This window comes from Mus pahari, chromosome 3 (genome assembly GCF_900095145.1).
Source record: "Mus pahari chromosome 3, PAHARI_EIJ_v1.1, whole genome shotgun sequence".
NCBI lineage: Eukaryota > Metazoa > Chordata > Mammalia > Rodentia > Muridae > Mus > Mus pahari.
Genome location: NC_034592.1, coordinates 139,361,221 through 139,382,149, shown reverse-complemented (window position 1 = coordinate 139,382,149; position 20,929 = coordinate 139,361,221). Strand labels below are relative to the sequence as shown.

Below are 20,929 nucleotides of genomic sequence, written 5' to 3'. Positions count from 1 at the left end.
CTTTTGTTTGAGACAGGGTCTCACTGTGTAACCTTGGCTGGCCCGGAGCTTTCTGTGTAGACAAGGCTGGCCTCAAAGGCACAAAGATCCTCCTGCCTCTGTCTTCCCAGTACTGGGAATAAAGGCATGTGCCACCACAACTGGCCCTTTGGAATCTTTCCTACTACTTAGTTCACAAGGTTCAGATCTGAAAGGAATCACTTCATTGATGCGTAGTGGGCACTCTGATACCTTGTCCTGAAGACGACCCTTCCAGGCACGGGACAGTGGAGCAGGCATGAGTTGGGTTCCTGGGAACACTGAACATCTGGAGTCAGCATAGAAGGGTAGAAGGAAAAAGGAAAGGCTTTCCAGGCAAAAAAAAAAAAGCATGCTCTAACAAAGGAACAGAGGCAAGAATTGGCATGGGGTCCTGGCAGTAGGGTGGGCATGTGTTAATGCTGACTGGCGGTGTGTTTGAACTTTGCTAGGTACTTAAGGGACCATGGGAGGAGCCCATGGAGCAGGAGTAGGTAGGCAGGGAACAAAGTGAGCTCAGAGCTCCTGTTCTCCCTGGAGAAAGTCACTGTCCACACTTCTGGAGTTAAAGAAATAGAGGGGGAAGCCATGGCCGCAACAGGAATACTGCACCACACTCTGACTTTCATAGGTAGGATGTACGGCGGGAAAGTCAGCAAACTGGTGCTTTGGAGATCCCCAGGTCTGGCTGTAGCTGCAGAGGTGGTTGATCCTTATCTGGATAAAAAGGTTAAGACAAGGTGGGCTAGGGCTAGAACCTTAAAGCCCAGAGGACAAAGGCGCTCTGCGGGAGGCGCGGGTTGCGCTTGCCAGCGCGGAAGGCGCGGGCTGCGCATGCGCAGTTGTTCGGCGGGAGTTTCAGAAGTAGCGGAGGCAGCGGGGAACCCGAACCGAACTGACGCGGGAGAGAGGACCCTCTGCGGCGACGCCGAGGCTGCAGAGGTGACCTTGAACTGACTGTTTCAGGGACGCGGGGAGGGGACCTGGGCTGGACGGGCGTCAACGCTGGGGTTCGGCACCCGGATGTGGTTCTCTCTCCCCTGACCCGCCTCTGCCGGGCCCAGCCGCAGGGCCCCGGGGGCTCGGAGACTTTCTCCTGACAGGACGCCTAACGGAAGGCCACTCCTCGCTCCCGGGCACTGCTGGCGTCCCTGACTCCAGATAGTGGCCTCGGACCGGGCGGAGGGCTGGGGTGGCAGCCGGGGTTGCATTGCTGTGTCCCGGGCTGGCTGGCTGCGGAACCTGGGTCTCCGGATAGAGTCTCTTACTCGGAGTTGTGGGACGTGGTGTTGACTGGGATAATGATGTCAGAAGGCGGTGACCTGTACAGTATGTTATCCAAGCTTGAGTCTGTGTGATCAGCCACGAGGATTGTGGTGATCTGGATCCTTAGATTCTTTGTCCTTTCAGTATGGTCCCTCAGCCTCCGTTCGTTTTTACCAAGCGTCCTCCACATTCGGTGGTTTTATGGGAGGGAGACTTAGATGCAAGATGGAGGGATACTCGACCTTGCCCCCGTCTGTTTTCTGTGACAGGTGCTGGAAATGGGGCCGTGGTGCGATCTCCAACCAGTTTTATAGAGAAAAGATGTGTGGCCTCCAAATCTTCCAAAGAGAAGTGACTGTATTTAAGCAGTGATAGGGAGGATGAATCTGTTTTATGGGTAGAAGGACAGATGTGGGTGGGCAGAGATTAAAAAGTAGGATTTCTAGGCATGGCAGAATCTGGAGAGAGTAAGAGGTGATGTGGGGTTGTTTTGTTTGTTTTCTAGTTTGGAAAACAAAGATCCTAATACCTTCCAAGGAACTGGGGGCTAGTGCCTCACAAAGTGATCAGGAGCTAAGATGGGTTCTGTGTACTGAGTTCTTGAAGACAGCAGTCGGTGATAACAATCTTGGTGCTGAGAATCTCGGGGAGGCAAGTGAGGGCATCTGAAGACCTATTATGGGATAGTGAGGCCCTGTGAGGCTAGAGCTTGAACAGATCTCCTCATTTTCCTGTTTTCCTCTTTCATCCAGGATGGCATCAGTGACCAGATCAGAAGGTGAGTTTTACAGTGAAATTCAGTGCCTCTTGCTTTGGGGTCAGGCTCCTGAACGATCCCAGAATCCTCCTTGGCTCTTGGTGACTTTGGAATCACACCTGTGTGGATTTGCCAGAAGGCCTTCTCTATGTTTCCATCACCAGGGAAATAGGTTTCCCTCCTTCCTCCTTCCCTTCTGCCTAGGCTCCTAGGAAGCTGGCACTTCAACTGTATGCCATCTTGTGGGTGTGTGCATTTTCTGTTGTCACCCTTGGCTCGGATACTTACTGAGGTTTGTATCTGAGGTAGCTTTGATTTTTATATTTTGACTTTTCTATAACAAATGCTAGACCAGGAACCCACGATGTCCGAGACTCAGGATCGTCCATTGCAACCAAGTCTCAAGCCTTTGGAAGCATTGCCTCGATCTTCTGCCCACCAGGAAATGATGATGCAAGGCATTTCAGAGGGGAAAGACCACCTTGGCGCGAGCCCTGGAAAGGGGGAAGGTTGTAGTGCCAACCACCAGGAGGGATCTCAGTCGAGGTCCTTTCATTTGTCCCCTCAAGAACAGTCTACCTGTCCTCGAGACAGAAGGCAGTCCTGGAGACGAGCAAGCATGAAGGAAGTAAACCGGCGGAAGTCACTGGCTCCCTTTCACCCAGGCGTCACAGGTGGGGTGCTGTACAGAAAGTGATGGATTCCCAGCCCATCCAAGAGGCAACAAGGCACGAGTGTCAGAAAGTGTAGCAGGTAGACAGCACGTGGCTGCGTTTTAGCCGTGCGGCTTTGAACACATCACCTTCTTGTGCCTCAGTTTCCTTACCTATGAAACGGAGAAGACTCTGTGGGCACATTCTTGTTTATAAATCCCAGTGCCACACACCTAATGCGTGTTCAGTATTCATTGCTGTTTACATATTAGCTGCCATGAACAGAAATCCTGGTTGCTAGCTATTTAACACATCATCCCATTCAGGATGCTAGGGATGTGAGTTCCTTCTGTGTCACCCCTAAGATGGGACAGAAGGCCAGTGGGTTATAACCTTGATTCTAGCCTTTTTGACTAGAAATGACTCGGAAGGAAGATGCACATAAAAATACATGAAATGGGGATGGGTATGTAGTTCAGTGGTGTACAGCCTTGGGCAAAGAGTGTAAGCAGCCTATGTGCCACAGTGTTAACCATCTGTTAGCAAAATAGAATCGATGCCAGGCGTAGACGGTCTTGCCTGTGATCTCAGCACTTTGGAGTCCAATGCAGGAGGATTGCCAGGTGTTTAAGACCAGCCTGGACTATATTTCAAGACTGTGGGGTTTTTTTTTGTTGTTGTTGTTTTTAAAAAAAGCCCAAGCCGGGCGTGGTGGTGCACGCCTTTAATCCCAGCACTCGGGAGGCAGAGGCAGGCGGATTTCTGAGTTCTAGGCCAGCCTGGTCTACAGAGTGAGTTCCAGGACAGCCAGGGCTATACAGAGAAACCTTGTCTTGGAAAAAAAGAAGAAAAAAAACAGCCCAAATAAATAAAAGATTTTTGCCTTAAAATTTTAGTGAGATGTGCCTAGCAGGAAAGAAAAATGCCTGTCATAGGCAGGTGTTGAGCTGGTACTGGTTATCGGTAGTAGCTCACCACAGGCAGCGTGCTACAGACCCTGCTGGCGTACTTGGGTTTGAAGCATGGCTTCTTCAGCCTTACTTTCCTTACTTGATTTAATTTCTTCATTTGTAAGGTGGAACTTCTTCCATTGTTTATAAGAAATGATTTTTACTTTTCAGTGCTGAGGGTCAGATTCAGTTCATGTCCAATCAAGGCAAGGTTTCAACCCTTGAGCAGCATCCCCAAGCCCAGGAAGTAGCTCTTCGGAGTCTGTATTAAAGCACGTTGCAGTGCCTTTTATACGAATGCCTTCCAAGAAAAGGGTTCTCTGTGGAGCCATTCCTAGAACTTGCTCTGTAGAGGAGGCTGGCCTTGGATTCACAGAGATCCGCCTGCCTCTGCCACCCAAGTGCTGGGATTAAAGGCGTGCACCACCACCATTAGCCTAAATTATTTTTTATCTACTTTGTCTTTTAACTGACATTCAAAACAATAGGTTTCATTATGATATTGTCAACCACTTTGTTAAATAAAATAAGATTTTAATGTAATACATGAAAAGGCTTGAAAATTTGGGTGCATGAAAGTATGAACTAAATTGCTCAGTGAACCTGGAAAAATTAGAATTCTGTTCTTACTCAGAAGGCAGCTTGCCTTAAGTTGGGTTACATGGAGAGGGAGATTTTTCAGTTTTGTTGTTTTGCTCACTAAATTTGATGTTCAGTAAATGTGCTGTTCTATGTCAGAGCTCAGCAGGACAATCAGTGTGAAGTTAGCAGAAAGCCAACGGCTTGGTGCCCTCCTGCTCTCCAGCTTCCAGGTAAGTTTTCGGGGATTATAAGTTTTTTCTTTTTTTTTTTTTTTTTTTTTTTTGTTTTTCGAGACAGGGTTTCTCTGTGTAGCGCTGGCTGTCCTGGAACTCACTTTGTAGACCAGGCTGGCCTCGAACTCAGAAATTTGCCTGCCTCTGCCTCCCAAATGCTGGGATTAAAGGCGTGCGCCACCATGCCCGGCCCATAAGTATTTTCATTTGGTGTTATCTGTAATTGTCACAACTTCAGAGAGATGTCAGTATCAGTGACAAACCTGGGAAAAGATGCCTTCCCATGCTGGAATTGATTAAAAGGCAGTTCTCTCCTGGACAGCTGAGTGGCCTTTGCACTGAGCTCTGCTGCTGCTAGTGAGCAGCTGAGAGGTTCCCCAGTATCGTTTATTCATTGGCAGCAAGTGGTGGGAATTTAGAGTGGAGAGGTCAAGCTCTATTACTGTAGACATTTCAAGGCTAGCTAAACCAGTGTTTTTTTTTTTAAGTTGTGTTTCCTGGCATTGGTGCTTCTGTTTGGTTGAGCAAGTGATTTGTATGAATTAAATGATCATTGTTTCCCTGAGTTAAAAATCAAAACATAAGTCAGGTGTGGTAGTGCATGCCTTACAGGTGGATCTGAGTTCAAGAACAGCCTGGGTTACACAAAGAAACCCTGTCTCCAAGAAACAAAAAAAGTATATCATACGTGTGTGTGTGTGTGTGTGTGTGTGTGTGTGTGTGTGTGTGTGTGTATATAAACATACAAATGTGTAATGTATAAATATATACATTTGTATATAAATATATTTTAAAACTATATAGAGTGAGCAACAGAATTTTTCTTTATATACTTATCTATATAAAGTGTTGGATGAAAAAGTTAGGCTCTGTAGATTTTATCATAAAGTTCGTAGTAACATGAAGCCACAAGCAGCTTACTTGGGAGACTTTGGTTGTACTAAAAGTGCTTTTTTTTTTTACTTAGTTCTCTGTTGAAAAACTTGAACCTTTCTTAAAGAACACTAAGGACTTCAGCCCTGACTGTTTTAGAGCGAAAGGTGAGCTGCTAAGTTAGACAAGTCTCTGACCTTTTTATTCCTTTGGAGCCAGCCATGATGTGTTCAGTGTCCTCTTTAGAACCAGGCTCTCCGCCTCATTAAAAATTGTTCCTTATCGCTACATTCTTCACTGTTGCCTGACTTCTGCGATGCTCTCTCTACAGTGATAGCATTCACATTTTTGGGGAAAAAGTAAAATTGTCTAGCTATCTATGTTTTAACTGCTTTTTCATGAGTAGGGTATTAAAAACACTTATACAGTTGCCTCCCATTTAGCAATCTACCCAAAGAAAAGGATAGTTTGCCCCCCCCATGCACATATAGTTACTTTTCTTTTGTTTGTTTGTTGGTTTTTTTTTTTTTTTTTTTTTTTTTTTTTTTTTGAGACAGGGTTTCTCTGTGTAGCCCTGGCTGTCCTGGAACTCACTTTGTAGACCAGGCTGGCCTTGAACTCAGAAATCCTCCTGCCTCTGCCTCCCGAGTGCTGGGATTAAAGGCGTGTGCCACCACGCCCGGCACGCTAGTTACTTTTCTATTGCTGTGGTAAAACATGACCAGGGCAACTTATAAAAGAAAGTATTTAATTGGGCTTATACTGTCAGGGAACTAGAGTACTACATAGTGGCAGAGCAAAGGCATGGCGGCAGAAATATCTGAGTGCTTACATCTTGATCTGCAGTAGGGGTCAGAGTAATAGAACAGGAAACCTCAGAACCCACCCTTACAGACACACCTCCTCCAACAAGACCACAGCCCCCTAGTCACTTCAAAAATGTTCCACCACCTTGGACCAGGTATTCAAACATAGGAGCCCATGGGGGCCATTGCTAATTAATCCATTATAACCATCCCCGGTGCTGGGTACCAAACCCAGGACCTTGAACTTGCTAGGAAAGTTCTCTGCCATGGAGCTAAACTTCCAACCCCCCCAATAAAGTCTTCGTGTACTTACATGACTGGTTTGTCTGAAAGAGGGCCAGAATGGGATAGGGGACCCTAGACTAGGAAACCCCTTAATATCTTTGTCATCTGCTTGTTGTGAACATTTGTGGCTTTTCTATTTTATGATATAAGTTTATTTTCTCTAGCATCTTCTCTCTCTGAAGAATTGAAACATTTTACAGACAGGCTGGAAAATGATGGGACACTGCAAAAATGTTTTGTTGAAGATTCAAAAGAGTAAGAGCAGTTCCCCTTCTGTCCTTAAGTATAACTGAGTTAAAACTTGATTATAGTTAAACCATTGCTTATATAAGTCTCTCCAGCATCTATATTCCACCATACTCTGTAATTACTTATTTTTGCTTTCCTGAGACAAAGATTCATTCATTTATTATATGTAAGTACACTGTAGCTGTCTTCAGACACTCCAGAAGAGGGCATCAGATTTCGTTACGGATGGTTGTGAGCCGCCATATGGTTGACTGGGATTTGAACTCAGGACCTTCGGAAGAGCAGTCGGTGCTCTTAACCACTGAGCCATCTCACCCGCCCCAAGAGTGACATTTCTAATCAGACATGAAATATTTTAGCCCAACAACATCTCTTTTAAGTATTTAAGCACAGGCTGCTGCCTCCTTGCTAGAGATACTGTGCACTCGCTGTGGTAGACAGACAAGAATTGCTCCACTGCTACCCTGTCTAAGCCGCGGATGTCTTCCACAGTTTGGCAGTTTCAGGCCTGTTTCTTTCCCGTTAGAGATAATCATCTAACTGAGCTGAACCATGAGAGATTGCTATATGATTGTGAGGAGCCAGAACACAGTCTTAAAAACCAAGTTAATAGGTTTGCCTTCAATTCTGTTTGCAGTAGTCATTGACTTTTAAAGCTAGGGAGAAAGAGTAAAGAACTATTTTTAGAAAGATTAATCTCTATGGTTTGAATGGGAATTGATGAGAAAAACAGATTTAAAAACTTACTTAGCTATTACGAGTGCAGAGTGAATATTGTGTCATTCTCCCCTCCCCCAAGAACATTTTCTTTGGTTTTTCGAGACAGGGTTTCTCTGTAGTCCTGGCTGTCCTGGAACTCACTCTGTAGACCAGGCTGGCCTCAAAGTCAGAAATCCACCTGCCTCTGCTCCCCAAGTGCTGGGATTAAAGGCGTGCGCCACCACTGCCCATCGAACATTTTCTGAACAATAAAAAACTGAATATATTTTAGTGCTACTAAAATTATGTAACTCAGTAAAAGCATTAATATGGAGAATTCATATTAATCTCACAACATCATCTATATTCCAGAAAAGAAGCAAATTTTTCACTGGAAGCATCAGTAGCTGAGGTGAAAGAATATATAACAAAGTAAGTGAAAGTCCCAAATCTTTCTTGCAAAACTGAACTCTGTTCTCCTTCCAGGAAATTACCGAGCCTGGAAAGCATGCCTGGTGCACATGGTGGGCAGCTCTTGTGTGTCTGCTTTAGAAGTGACAAGGCTTATGGCCAGCCCTGATGGACAGTTTGATAGGGTGGAGTCTAGGAAATAAGGATGTTAATTTGATTTTAACAGCTTGTGTATTACTTGATTAAATTAATATCCTCTGAATCAGTTGAGCTTTCTAATCCTTTAATGACCTTTTAATGCATTTTATAACCAGATTATATGCCTAAAGTACCTACTGTTGCCCTGAGTGATTACAAATGTGACCGAAAGTTAACTGGATTTCCCTTCTCGAATTCCACAGGTTTTCTTTAGAGCGTCAGGCCTGGGATCAGCTCTTACTGAAGTACCAGAACGAGGTTCCACCTGAAGAGATGCCCAGGTTAGATCTGGGAACTGCAAAAGAGCTGCTGTCTTTTTACCTTGTGGAGTTCGATTTGAGTTTCTTTCTAATCCATTCGTACAGATTGAGTGTTGAATCTGTTTTCATACTTCAGTCAGCTTAAAGTGTCTGTGTTCTTGGTGGAAAGGGAGGGACCCAGAACAGACCTGCTTCCAGGTTGGGTTTTGGCCACCACTCAGATTCTTCAGGGAGACGGGCACATAGCCATCTTACACCTGTTCACCTGGTCCTGTGCCAACAATGGTCTTCAGGAGATGTTAGTGAGCACATGGTTTTTGAGCTGTAGATAGGAGAGCCCCTTGGTTAAGGCCTTAATGAAAACAGCTATGAAGGAAGTGGCACGGGAGGTAGAAGGTCTGAGAGGCCATCTTTGGTAGTTAAGTCAGAGGGAGGTGGGAAAGCACTAGATTTTGTTCTATTTAGCTTCTGAACTAGTTTTGTTAATTTAAAATATGATCTCCATGAGTAATGGAGCCATGAGTAGTCTCTGCTCCCCAGATGTGCCTCAAGTTCACAGCCTGCCTCGGCTTCCCAGTTGCTGGAATTCCAAGTGCAACAGCACAGCCCTCTCGGCTGTGAAAGCTGCTTCTCCCCAGCTAAATCTCAGCTGCAAGGCCAACTTTAAAATATTAGGTCAGGGGGCCGGAGAGATGGCTCAGGAGTTAAAAAGCACTGGCAGTTAATGAACCAGAGGTCCTGAGTTCAATTCCCAGCAACCACGTGGTGGCTCACAACCATCTAAAATGGGATCTGATGCCACCTCCTGGTGTGTCTGAAAACAGCTACAGTGTACTCATATCCATAAAACAAATTTTTAAAAGAATGTTAGGTGAAACCCTAATTACAGACGTGATGTAAAAACACTTTGAGAGCAGGGTGTGATGGCGCATGCCTTTAATCCCAGCACTCGGGAGGCAGAGGCAGGAGGATTTCTGAGTTTGAGGCCAGCCTGGTCTACAGAGTGAGTTCCAGGACAGCCAGGGCTGCACAGAGAAACCCTGTCTCGAAAAAACCAAAAAAAAAAAAAGAAGAAGAAGAAGAAGCTTTGAAGAACATGATTTTTGAGGGGAACAGGGTTTCCCTCTCAAAGGCTCTCATATTGTTTCCAGGAAATGATTGTAAGTTCCAGGAAAAGTCTTTTATTTTTGTTTTGTTTTTAGAGGATCAACTGAAACCAGAATCACTGAAGTCAAGGTGGATCCTGCGGTCTACCTCAGGTCTTCCCAGAAGGAAGTTCTTAGCACGAAGCCAGACTATCAGAGAATAGTACAAGATCAGAACCAAGTCTTTGCCTATATGGAGTTAGTGGTAAGTTGCTTCAGGCTTCTTAGGTTGATTACCTCGCTTTCTAGACTCGTCACCTTTTTTAGCATTATGACATTGTGACAAGACCAGAAGTGAATGGAAGGAATTATAAGAAGAAATGGATTATATTGGTGCCTAGTTATAGTACATGATTGCTTAAACCCTGTTGATTTGGACCTGTGGCCGTGCAGTAGATTGTGTTGGGAACATGTGACAGAGAACATTACTCCCCTCATGGTGATAGGTAAGAAAAAAAAAGAGGGAAGGAGCTAATAGCCACTTCAAGGTCAGACTCCAAAATCCTAAACTCCCTCTAAAGGTCCCATCACCTCATGGTGGTAACACTTAAGTAGCAGCAACCAAGCCTTTTAAAGTGTAACCCTCAGGGATACTCCAAATGCAGGTTAAGTCCTAAGCTTTGGAGGTTAAAAAGAGGATATCAACCTCTCTACATTGGGGAAACCGGGGAAATTTTAAAGTAAATATAGACAATAGAAGGAGTAGAGAATACAGGAGGAGCAGGCCTGCTACTTTGCACATAGTGACTAGCAGCTCCTTTGCCCTTATACTGAAACAAAACTAGAGGGCCTGGCATCTTGTGGGTAAAGTTTTGGGGGTCAGTATCCTGGGGCACAGAGCAGGGTGGAGACATGTGGGGTATGTTTCAGTGGTGCCAAGAGAGAGTGTCTGGCATAAGCATTTCAGGCTGAAAGAGCAGGGCTTAAAGCCCCAAAGCAAGAGCTTGTTTGGCAGTTTGGGTCGTCAGTGCTTGCTGCTCATGCTGACCTTTCCCCTGCAGATGGATGAGCTCCAAGGATCAGTGAAGCAGCTGCAAGCCTTCGTGGATGAGAGTACTCAGTACCTCCAGAAGGTGTCAGTACAGCTCAGTAAGTGCATCCTTTGAGGGGACCACAGCTGAGGGTTGGCTCTATCTGATGGATAGATACCCTTTGGGATGCAAACTGCCTTTCCAGACAGAAGGTCCTTAGGCTCCTTATACTTCCTATAGGAAGTCAAATATTGATAGGAAATGCCTCAATGTAGATTCGATAGATGCACTCCATGAAGCTACCCAGTGTTTTTTGATAGCTTTAGTTTTCAAGAATGCATGAAGTCAAGCTGTGGATGCTCTTCTATAGCTTTCCTGGCTATGAGACAGTGGTTCCTCCAGCCACTGTCTTATTAGTCACACTGTACTGGCTTTCCTGCTAGACTGCCATCTCCTTGAGGACAAAGACTTCATGTGTCATTTACTACCCTTCACTGTCTGGCACACTGTCCAATACATTTTGTATGAATTTAATTGAAATGTATCTTTTGGCCTCTTGCCTCTGCAGAGAAGAAAAGTATGGACCAATTAGACTCTTCACCTGCTCGGAAACTGCTCAAGCTCCCCCACCAGAGCTCACCTTCCACGCAGTGATGAGGATCCTGTCAGGGACCTTACCTCACAGCGGTGAGCTGGAACGTCCCGGCTCTACAGCACACACTGTTGCTGAGTGACAGCGTGTATGTATCCAGAAGAGTGTGTTAAGGACACTTTTTGTGGGGATGTGCAAGATGCTTCAAATGGCCTTCAGAACCAGTTGTCCGTTGCTCTAAACATCCTCATGGTCAGTGCTTTTCATCCCATAAACTAATCCAAAGACATCTAGAACCAACCTCAAGGAAATGTTTTAGGGCCAAGGTGGGTTGTTGTCATAAAAAGACAGATGCTAAAGTTTGTGAGTGTGGGACTGAAGGTGGATTATAGGATGTTGTCACATAACGGGTGTGTGTGGACACTTTACAGAATGCCTATTTTCTGAAGTGTCCTAATGTCTGTAGAGTGCTTTAGTTTTTAATATTGAATTGACTTTCTGGAATCTAAATTCATGACAATTTAATTTTTCATTTGGGAATTCCCCTGCCTCCCTAAGAATTGAACCCAGGGCTTTGTGGGTGCTAGGGAAGCACCCTCAAGAAGCTGCACCTTTAGTCCCCATGTTCTGGGGTTTTTAATGTTTTTTTAAGTTCTAGTTACTGAATGGTGTGTTATTTAAAAACCGCGTGTTGTCATTTCCTGGGGCTGAGATACAGTTACTTAACCTCTTATCTAGAGGATGGATGTTAGAATCTATGTTGTAAGGACACTGAGGATTTGTTTAAAGAGTAAAAGCCTAGAACAATGTTATAGTTTGTTGTTGAAGACTTAGAAAAATGCGAATATAGTAGTTAATGAGGTGAGAAAGCTACTATCTAATATGGAATACTACATGGAGAACTCAAGCGATACATATAAAGTCTGGATTAGAAATAAACTTACAAGTTTTGCCTAGTTGTTGAAGTGTACTCTGTCCTTCCTTGCCTTCCTAAAAAGCACTTTCTGATTGGTTAAGATAAAAAGCCTGTAGCCTATAGCAGAATGCAGGATAGTAAAGTAGTACAGACCAGACCCAAGGCTTTTGTCACTATTGGAGACTACAGTGGTCACGTGACCTTGGTCTTGGCTTTAGGTGCTCCAAGGAGGTAGCTACTGCCATCTGGGGGACCATCATTTTGGCCAAGCTCTCCATCATCTCTGTGCAGAGAGGCTATTGGGGCAACAGTATTTGCAAGCTGCACACTGTTTCATGCAAGGTGACAGGCCACTGTGGCTCTGTGCTGGTGCATCTCATCCCTGCCCACAGAGGCACTAGCAATGTCTCTGCTCCTGTGCTGAAGAAACTCCTGATGATGGCCAGTATAGATAGCTGCTGCACTTCAGCCTGGGGCTGCACTGCCAACTTGGGCAACTTTGCCAAGGCCATCTTTGATGCCATCTCCATGACCTACAGCTACCTGACCCCTGACCTCTGGAAAGAGACTGTTCAACAAGTCTCCTTATCAGGAATTCATTAATCACCTTGTGAAAATGCATACCAGATCTGTTCAGAGGACCCAGGCTCCAGCTGTGGCTACACATAAGGCTTTTTATACAAGAAAATAAAGTGAATTAAGTCTGTTAAATAAATAATTATGCATCCATGTCATTATTTGGAAACTGGGGTGGTCATAGAAAAGCCCAGACAGTTAACACCTAGTTATCAAAGATAGAATGATATTGTCCAAAGTAGAACAAGGAAGAAAACCAGACAGCTTCCTAGAAAACCTGTATTTGGGAATCAAGGATATTATTACTGACTGTTGTTTCAAGAGCAGATAGACTTTGGAGCATGTCTTCATCTCACTTTGTGCGTTCCAAAGGGTACATCACCCATCCTCAAAGGTGACTGTGCCTGACTACATTTTCTTACAGCCTAGCACATTTGTTTATAAGTGTTCAAACTTGAAGATGGAAAATGTGTTTGATGTCTTCAACAACTTAAAAATGACTAGAACTACAAAAAGCAAAGCATGAAAACTTAGATCTCAGCACTCAAGAAGTAGAAGCTAGAGAGTCAGGAGTCGAAGGCTCTGGGCTACACAGCAGCTTCTAGGCCAGTGGTTTGTGTTGGCTGTCTCAGTGGCACTGAGCTCCAAGCATGGTTTATGCCTATCACAGCTTTATGAGAGAGGCCTTGTTTTTTTGTGTCACTTATAGAACATTGGAAACATTTCCTAATTTAGCCAGTAATATGTACTGAGGGTAAACTTGCACCCTTTCAGTGCTTTGTAAATGTTAACAAATATAAGTCATGTAATAAAATGCCGTCACTACTAGTTTTGCCTTCATTCAGATTGGCCTGGGCCTGGCCTGGTTTTCTTTCATCTGAGGGAAGATGGCAGAAACTGATAATAGGCCAACCTACCTAATACCCTTTAATAACATAAGTTGCTCATGTTGAGGTGAACCCCAGACACACAATTATTTGTTGTTACTTCATAACTATAATTTACTAGTGTTATGGATCAAATATAAATATCTGATATGTAATCTTTGTGAAAGAGTCTTTCAACTCCCAAAGGTATGATGACCCTTGTGCCATGGAGGAGCGCTGTTTCCCAGCTTCTCTCATGGCTTCAGCTTGCTTTGTTATCTCCTCCAGGGCCACCTAACCATAGTAGGCTGGGTGCTCCCATATCAGTCATTACTAAGAAAATACACTACACAGTCCAATTTACTGGGGGCCTTTTCTCAACTGAGATTCTCTTCCCAAATTATTTTATTTCAAATTGACATAAAAGTTACCAGCACATGCAGGCCACATTTTGATTCTAGTCTGGAGAGATGACTTAGTATTTTAAGAGTGCACTGTTCCGTACAGAGGACTGTAATTCATGTCTGTAATTTCCCATTTCAACATTCTGGCTCTAGTGGGAATCTGCTACATTTATATGCACATCACTGCCCTACACACACGCTCGCACATGCACAATTAACAATGAAAATCTTTAATTGTTGAGTCATTAATATGTTAAGTCGTTTTTTGTGGAGTAACCAACTCTCAAAAATAATATGGCTGCCATTTGTAAAAGATGGAAGAGGACAAGGAGTTTGATTCCTGAAAATCGAATCCCTGAGGCTCAGGAGTGCCAGATGATCTTGAGTGTAGCTTTAAACCTTGTTAAAACACGTATGTCATGGCCCATAAGGGCTTACTAATAATTTAACCATGAGGGAGAGATAAAGGGTGTGCAGAGTAAGCATTTCACATCCCCTCCTGGCAGTTCTGAGCAACAGCCTCCGGGACACCGCAAGAAGAAAAACTACAGCCAAGATGGCGCTGCTAGACTCTGCAGGCCTGGCCACCATCTTTCCTGTAGTTCCTAGCGTAAGCGGGCGCTTTGCGCATGCGTAACCCCCCGGCCTCCTCAGCGCGCCTGCGCTGCGCAGCGCCTTCCCCCGCCCCTCCTTGCTGGTGCTGGTGCCGCTGCTGCCGCTGCTGCTGTAGATTGACGGCCCCGGCGCTAGCGCTTCAGGTGAGTGAGCGCCTCTACCACTGCGGGCGGAGGGCGCGCCGCGCGGTACGCCCGCCCGGATGGCGCTCCTCTGTGCGCTGCGGACCGATGGCCACGCGACCAGTCCCGGGTCCTCGCGGTCGGCCTTCTCTGAGCCCCCCGCGCCTAGCGCGTTCAGCCCGGCCTCCCGCGCCCCTGCCGGTACCTAGCCCGCGGGGGGCAGCGTGTGCCCTGTTGGGGTCCGGCCTCGCTATAGAGGTCTGCACCCTCCGTCGCTGGAACCCCCTGAGGCTGTCACCTTCTCTCCGCCTCTCTCGGCGGAGCACGGAGCTCCTAGAGCTGAGCATTCACCTAACCCGCTGCCCCTCACAGCCCAGAGAGTTTTGACAGGGGCCTGGATTCGCCTTCTGTAGGTTTCTTCCCAAAGCCACAGAGGTACCCGTCTCTCCTGGGACCCCAGGACACCAGTTTGTGTAAAGCCCACTTTGTAGCCAAGGAAACTGAGGCACGGAGAGGTGAAATGTCGCGTCCAAGGTCATGCAACTGACAAGTGACATGGCCAGCTCTCTAACTCAGAGGCGGTGGGGCTTTCGCAGCCAGAGCTGGTGGGATTGACCTTGTATCTTTAATTTTTTTTTTTGGGGGGGGGATACACTTGTCCTTTATCTAGAGTTGCTTTTAGACGTCGTAAAAGCGGGCTACGAATAGAATAGAATTATCTTCTGGTCAGTACGGTGGAAGTCCTGTTGTGATAACAATCGCGATGTTAAGGTGAACTGGCTCCCTCCCAAATACTCGATTTGTGCCAGGGATCTTGCTAAACGTTTTATTAAGATCGGTTCACCTTTGTACCTCACTGCTTCCCCATCCAGTGCTTTCTCCCTTCTTTTTCTCGAAGCCGTTTTTTCCCCCTGCAGAGCTCTCCTGCATGTCACAGGTAGACTTGGAACCTTATGGCTTAAGCTGAGAGATTCTCCCCTGGTAGCTCCCAGATAGAACACAGTAAGCCTAGCCTTCGTCAACCCCACTCCCCCTCCCCCAACACCACCACCCCCCCCCCCAGCCCCCAAGGTATAATTAGCATTTCTTTTCTAGCTGCCAGGACTCCGCTGGCTGGGCTGGCTGGACTTGTGGAGGTGACAGAGCAGATTTAGCCAGTACTCGCCTCTTTTTGGGACTTTCTGGCTCTGTTCCAAAGCTGGTCTTGAGCATTTTCAGGCTTTAAGATAAAACGAGAAAGCGTTGACAACGGTGGTGCAGAATCTAAGACACCTCCTTTGATTTGAGTTCCAAATGAACAGCTATAAAAATGTGTTGATTTTTTTTTTTTTTGCCCCCAAAATAACTAGCTCAAACTGCCTTTTCCTCCCTTAGCAAATCCTCCTCCACACTTAAAAGGCTCCACAAAATTTTCATCTTCCCTGCTTAATTTTCCTAACTAGAATTAAATAATACATAACAGTCTGCGGGCCCAGGTCTTATCTTCAGTAATATCCCCCACCCCACCCCACCCCCACCACCGGTCAGGCACCGGCTTTGCACCCCCAGATGCCTGGGTTCAGGTAGACCATTGGTAAATGCTGAGTTCCTGCTGTTTCTTGCTGTTACTCAAAGGGTGATGTTCTGTTGCTCTTCTGTTGGTCCTCTCGCCCTCCAGCTTCTCTTTGCTGTCCCTCCCTTTAGATTTCTCTTCTGACTATCCTGTATCAGTCTTAGTCCACCCTTTTGTTTTTGAAAGTTTGGAGATGATGGTCTTGCATGAAGTCTCCATGATAGTGGAGTGGGCATATGCTTCTTTAGCCTACAGGGGAGTTTTTATTTTTATGTGGCAGTAGGAGTGCCTGAGGCTAATGACATTTTAGTCTGCACTGAAATTCATGTGACATGCAGTTTCTCACTCTTTTACTTTGTGTGGCTTCTTAGCCCAGGTGACATCTGAGTGATCATTGTTTTTATTGTCTATCAATATGTAGTATTTGTAACGTGCACGTATTAGGGCTCTTTTAGAGGTCAGAGGACAATTTTGGAACAGTCAGTTCTTTTACTATGAGGGTCCTGGAGGCTAAATTGAGATCATTAGGATTGGGGGAAAGTGCCTTTACCAGCTGATCCATTATGCCAGCTCTATTATTATTATTATTATTATTATTAATTATTAAGAAGAGCCTTGCTTTATAGACCAGTCTATCCTCAAACTCATGATCTTTTGACCTCAACCTCTGGAATACTAGGATTTCAGGCACATGCCACCACATCTGACTTAATAAAGTTTCTTAAATTTTTTTTATTTAATTATTGGTGGGGCCACACATACTATGCTGTGCATGTGGAAATCAGAGTACAATTTTGTGGAGTCAGTTCTAACCATTCACCTTTCTATGGGTTTCAGAGATTGAATTCAGGGTTCCAGGCAAGCATCTTTCCCCACTGAAAGGCCCTAATAAAGCTTCTTTTTAAAAAATTATTAGCCAGGCGGTGGTGGTGCACACCTTTAATCCGAGAACTTGGGAGGCAGAGGCAGGTGGATTTCTGAGTTCGAGGCCAGCCTGGTCTACAGAGTGAGTTCCAGGATAGCCAGGACTACACAGAGAAACCCTGTCTCAAAAAAAAAAAAACAACAACAACAACAAAAAATTATTATTTATTTTATGTATGTGAGTTCACTGTCACTCTCTTCAGACACACCAGAAGAGGGCTTCCAATCCCCATTATAAATGGCTGTGAGCCATCATGTGGTTGCTGAAAATTGAACTCAGGACCTCTGGACGAGCAGTTAGTGCTCTTAACTGCTGAGCCATCTCTCCAGCCCCCCTTAATAAAGCTTAAGCTTCTTCTTCTTCTTCTTCTTCTTCTTCTTCTTCTTCTTCTTCTTCTTCTTCTTCTTCTTCTTCTTCTTCTTCTTCTTCTTCTTCTTCTTCTTCTTCTTCTTCTTTTAAAGATTTATTTATTATTATATCTAAGTACACTGTAGCTGTCTTCAGACACACACAGAAGAGGTGTCAGATCTCATTACAGATGGTTGTGAGCCACCATGTGGTTGCTGGGATTTGAACTCAGGACCTTTGGAAGAACAGTCAGTACTTTTACCCACTGAGCCATCTCACCAGCCCTTAATAGAGCTTCTTAAAGAGTTATTTTGAATGTTTTCCTGATATTACAGTGCACTATTATTGTGTATAAGGCATGGCAATGAATATTGTGGAAAATTCAGAATCGAATAAAATAGGGTTCCTTTTCAAGCAGTTTCCTAGCTAACTAGGGAACACTGTTTAACTGTGGCATATCTGAAAACTGCCACTGTTGTAGTTTGTCAAAAGACCCTTACTCAGAAAGACCACAGAGACCGTCGCCATCACTGCAAAAGGCATGAGGATTTTTATTGATCCAACATGTTGGGGACTCCCCTCTCAGCACACAGGCCAGAGGAGAGACCAAGAGCAAAGAAAAAACACACTTTTTATACCTTTGTAAGGGGCAGATTTGAGCAACAGGGTTCTCATTGGTGTAGCAAGTAACCCTTTCAAGCATTGGTTGGTTTGTATAGTGACTACTTGGCCTAGTGCCTCACTTTGCTTGCCCTCACGGTGGGTTATTATGATCTGGTCAGCAAATTAATAGTACATTTTGAACTTATGGATCAGCTATTAACGTCACAGCTATTAACATCAGGGGAATTCTCACGACAAGGTCAGAGTGTTTTGTGGTCTTTGTCAGAATTCAGTGTGGGGCGGGGGGCAGGAGAATTGCTAATCTTGTTATGGTTATTTCTCTGAGAACAGCTAATATTGTTTTGGTAGCTGCAGGCTTAATCATTTTGACCGCTAAAACTATGTTTTTACATTTGTTTAGTCAGCCAGCTTCCTTATCTGGCTCTGCACTTTGCCTGCTAGTACACTTTGGAAAGTCCTTTTTGAAGGGGGAAGGTACTGGGTGGTCTTGAATTCATTTTGGATATTACACCACATTAGATTATAAGCAAAGCAAAATGATAGTATAAGGAAATGATATTCCAATGTGGAATTTTTTTTTTCCTTTATTAGACAGAGTCTCTGTTTCTTGGGCTGACCTGCAACACCTGATCTCCCTCCCCCTCTCTCTGAGTGCTGGGTTTATACGCCTGTGCCTCCACAACCAGTTTGGAAAATACCATAAAACTATATTCAGTCTGAAAGCAAGCAGCGCTCTAATCTCCTCACTTTGGTAGATAGCTTCCTGGGAAGGGAACTTGTCCAAGGTCATAGAACTAGGGTTTCAGCTTGACATTCCAGGCTTTTTATTCATTGAGAATTTGTCTGGGCTAACTGAGTAGCTCAGTGGTAGAGAAGTTGACAGTGTGTGTGTGAGGCCTTGAAGATTATGCCCAGAAACTAACTCCCTCCCTCCCTCCCTTCCTTCCTTCCTTCCTTCCTTCCTTCCTTCCTTCCTTCCTTCCTTCCTTCCTTCCTTCCTACTTTCTTTCTTTGTTAAGTTACCAGTGTTTCTTCTGTGTGTGAAGATATTAACCAGCAACTCTTAAAACACCAGGTATGTGTCTAGATGAAGGAGTAGAGGAGATACTAAGAAGCACTTGATCTACTGGGGAGAGGGTAACTTTTCTTGCCCTGTGTAGATAATGTAGGGTAGATGGTTGAGGGATTATGTGTGGCATGGGAGTTGGGAAGAGGTCAGGAGGAGGAATGCGCACAACAGCAGTGAGACCACTTTGGGGGAGAATGAGGTTTTTCAGAACTTGACAGATTGCTAGTGTCAGAATTGAAAGGGCAATGGAAGCATTTTGAAGTTTGGGTGATGAAACTGAGACGATGTAACAGTGTCTGGTCTGGCTAGAGAGGGGAAGAACAGAAGGAAAACCCTGGTGTAATTCTATCAGGAACAATAGTTCTTAACCTTTACTGTACATCAATCAACCAGACAGTGTCTTATTGGCACATTGCTTGGCTTTCCTCCAGAGTTTCTGATTCAATAGAGGTCTTAAGAGGAGCCTGAGAGCCAGGCGTGGTGGCGCACGCCTTTAATCACAGCACTCGGGAGGCAGAGGCAGGCGGATTTCTGAGTTCGAGGCCAGCCTGGTCTACAAAGTGAGTTCCAGNAGGCAGAGGCAGGCGGATTTCTGAGTTCGAGGCCAGCCTGGTCTACAAAGTGAGTTCCAGGACAGCCAGGGCTACACAGAGAAACCCTGTCTCGGGGGAAAAAAAAAAAGAGGGGCCTGAGAACTGGCTGATCTAATCCATTATCAGACTGTGTTGGTTCTCCTAGTCTGAGGGCCACACTTTGAGAGCCACTAGACAAGAATGTTGAAAAGCTAGTCAGGAAATGTCAAAGAATTTGTTCCAGAGAGGGAGGGGTGGAGGGAGTGAAGGACAGAGGGGGACAGACAGACAGACAGACAAATTATGTGTGTCACTGGCATGGATCAGTTCTGGAAAAATATGTATAATACCATAATAGTCATTTCAAAAAAATGGGATGTAGGAGCCTCAAGAATTGTTTTAAAATTTATACCTTTGTATGTTTGTGCATTATTTTTACATTGTAGATGTATTGCCTTTGTGTTTTTAAAAAGCAAAGAAGATGAGTCCATCTTGAAGATTCATACTAAAATATTTATGGATTTTAAAAAGAGCTTGCTAAAATGATCTAGTCATACAACAAACATTTTTGGTGTGTGCTGTATGACAGATGCTGGTAGCTTCTAGAAGCACAAAGCCTTTGCTAAAACTTGGAGTCTGGTGATATGGCTATGCAAATAATAACTCCAGGTCATATCACATGTGAACTTCCCAGGAGCAGGGAGCAGGGCCTGTCTCTCTGCTTGACTGATAATGACGGATGGCCAAACCCAGGCAAAAGGTGAGGACAGTAGGAAAGAGAAGGTTTGATTTTGTGTTTGGTTGTTGTTTGCTGGGGTTTGTGGGGAGGGTGAGGAGCCTGGATAAGCAAGAAGAAAGGAAACAGTCCCTCAGGAAGGACTCAAGAGGATCAAGCGTTTAAGGTATTCTTGCCTATATAGCAAGTTTGAGGCCAACCTGGACTACATGAGACCATCTCAGAAGGGTGCACTAGGGAGGGGAAGGGCCCTCTTAGGTCCACAGATTAATAATACTGTATGTTTAATGCAGAAAAGGTGTTACCTAGTCTGAGAAATTCCCTTTCTCCTTTTAAGAGTCAGGCTACTTGAGAACAACACACAAAAGCTTGTCCAGATTGAGAGCACATATTTATAGGTTTTAGGACTTTTGGTTTCTGGTTTGTTTTGTTTTGTTTGCCGAGATAGGGTTTCTCTGTATAGCCTAGGCTGTCCTGGAACTCACTTTGTAGACCAGGCTGGCCTCGAACTCAGAAATCCGCCTGCCTCTGCCTCCCGAGTGTTGGGATTAAAGGCGCGGGGTTTACTTTCTTTTTTTTTTTTTTAAAGATTTATTTATTATATTTACATATAAGTAAGTACACTGTAGCTGTCTTCAGACACTCCAGAAGAGGGC

The 20,929-nt window shown here is 44.9% G+C and overlaps 2 protein-coding genes and 1 pseudogene across 5 annotated transcripts in view; all 3 read left to right on the top strand.

The window, feature by feature from the left end:
* The first annotated feature begins 779 nt into the window (after window positions 1-779).
* Window positions 780-11,904, top strand: Dsn1 (DSN1 component of MIS12 kinetochore complex). 2 transcript variants are annotated; one of them, XM_021193324.2, is made up of 11 exons: window positions 780-960; window positions 1,554-2,062; window positions 2,392-2,715; window positions 4,383-4,456; window positions 5,427-5,499; window positions 6,588-6,678; window positions 7,744-7,803; window positions 8,184-8,261; window positions 9,443-9,590; window positions 10,387-10,474; window positions 10,925-11,583. In XM_021193324.2, exons 2-11 carry the CDS (start codon window positions 2,038-2,040, stop codon window positions 11,008-11,010), a joined length of 1,047 nt encoding a protein of 348 aa, XP_021048983.1. In that variant the 5' UTR covers window positions 780-960; window positions 1,554-2,037; the 3' UTR covers window positions 11,011-11,583. The 2 variants fall into 2 exon arrangements, with proteins under 2 accessions (XP_021048983.1, XP_021048982.1); XM_021193323.1 differs by having other exon boundaries at window positions 859-960; window positions 2,037-2,062; window positions 10,925-11,904.
* An 87-nt stretch (window positions 11,905-11,991) lies between these two features.
* LOC110318049 lies at window positions 11,992-12,555 on the top strand (annotated as a pseudogene).
* Window positions 12,556-14,357: 1,802 nt separating this feature from the next.
* The window catches only part of Ndrg3 (NDRG family member 3), a 67,687-nt gene continuing 61,115 nt past the window's right edge, over window positions 14,358-20,929 (top strand). For 2 of the 3 annotated variants that reach the window (XM_021192099.2, XM_021192097.1), the window contains exon 1: window positions 14,358-14,468. The gene's annotated coding sequence lies outside the window, so the exon portion shown is untranslated. Of the gene's footprint in view, window positions 14,469-18,923; window positions 18,972-20,929 lie in introns of those variants that run through there. The other variant, XM_029536307.1, reaches the window with a different exon arrangement.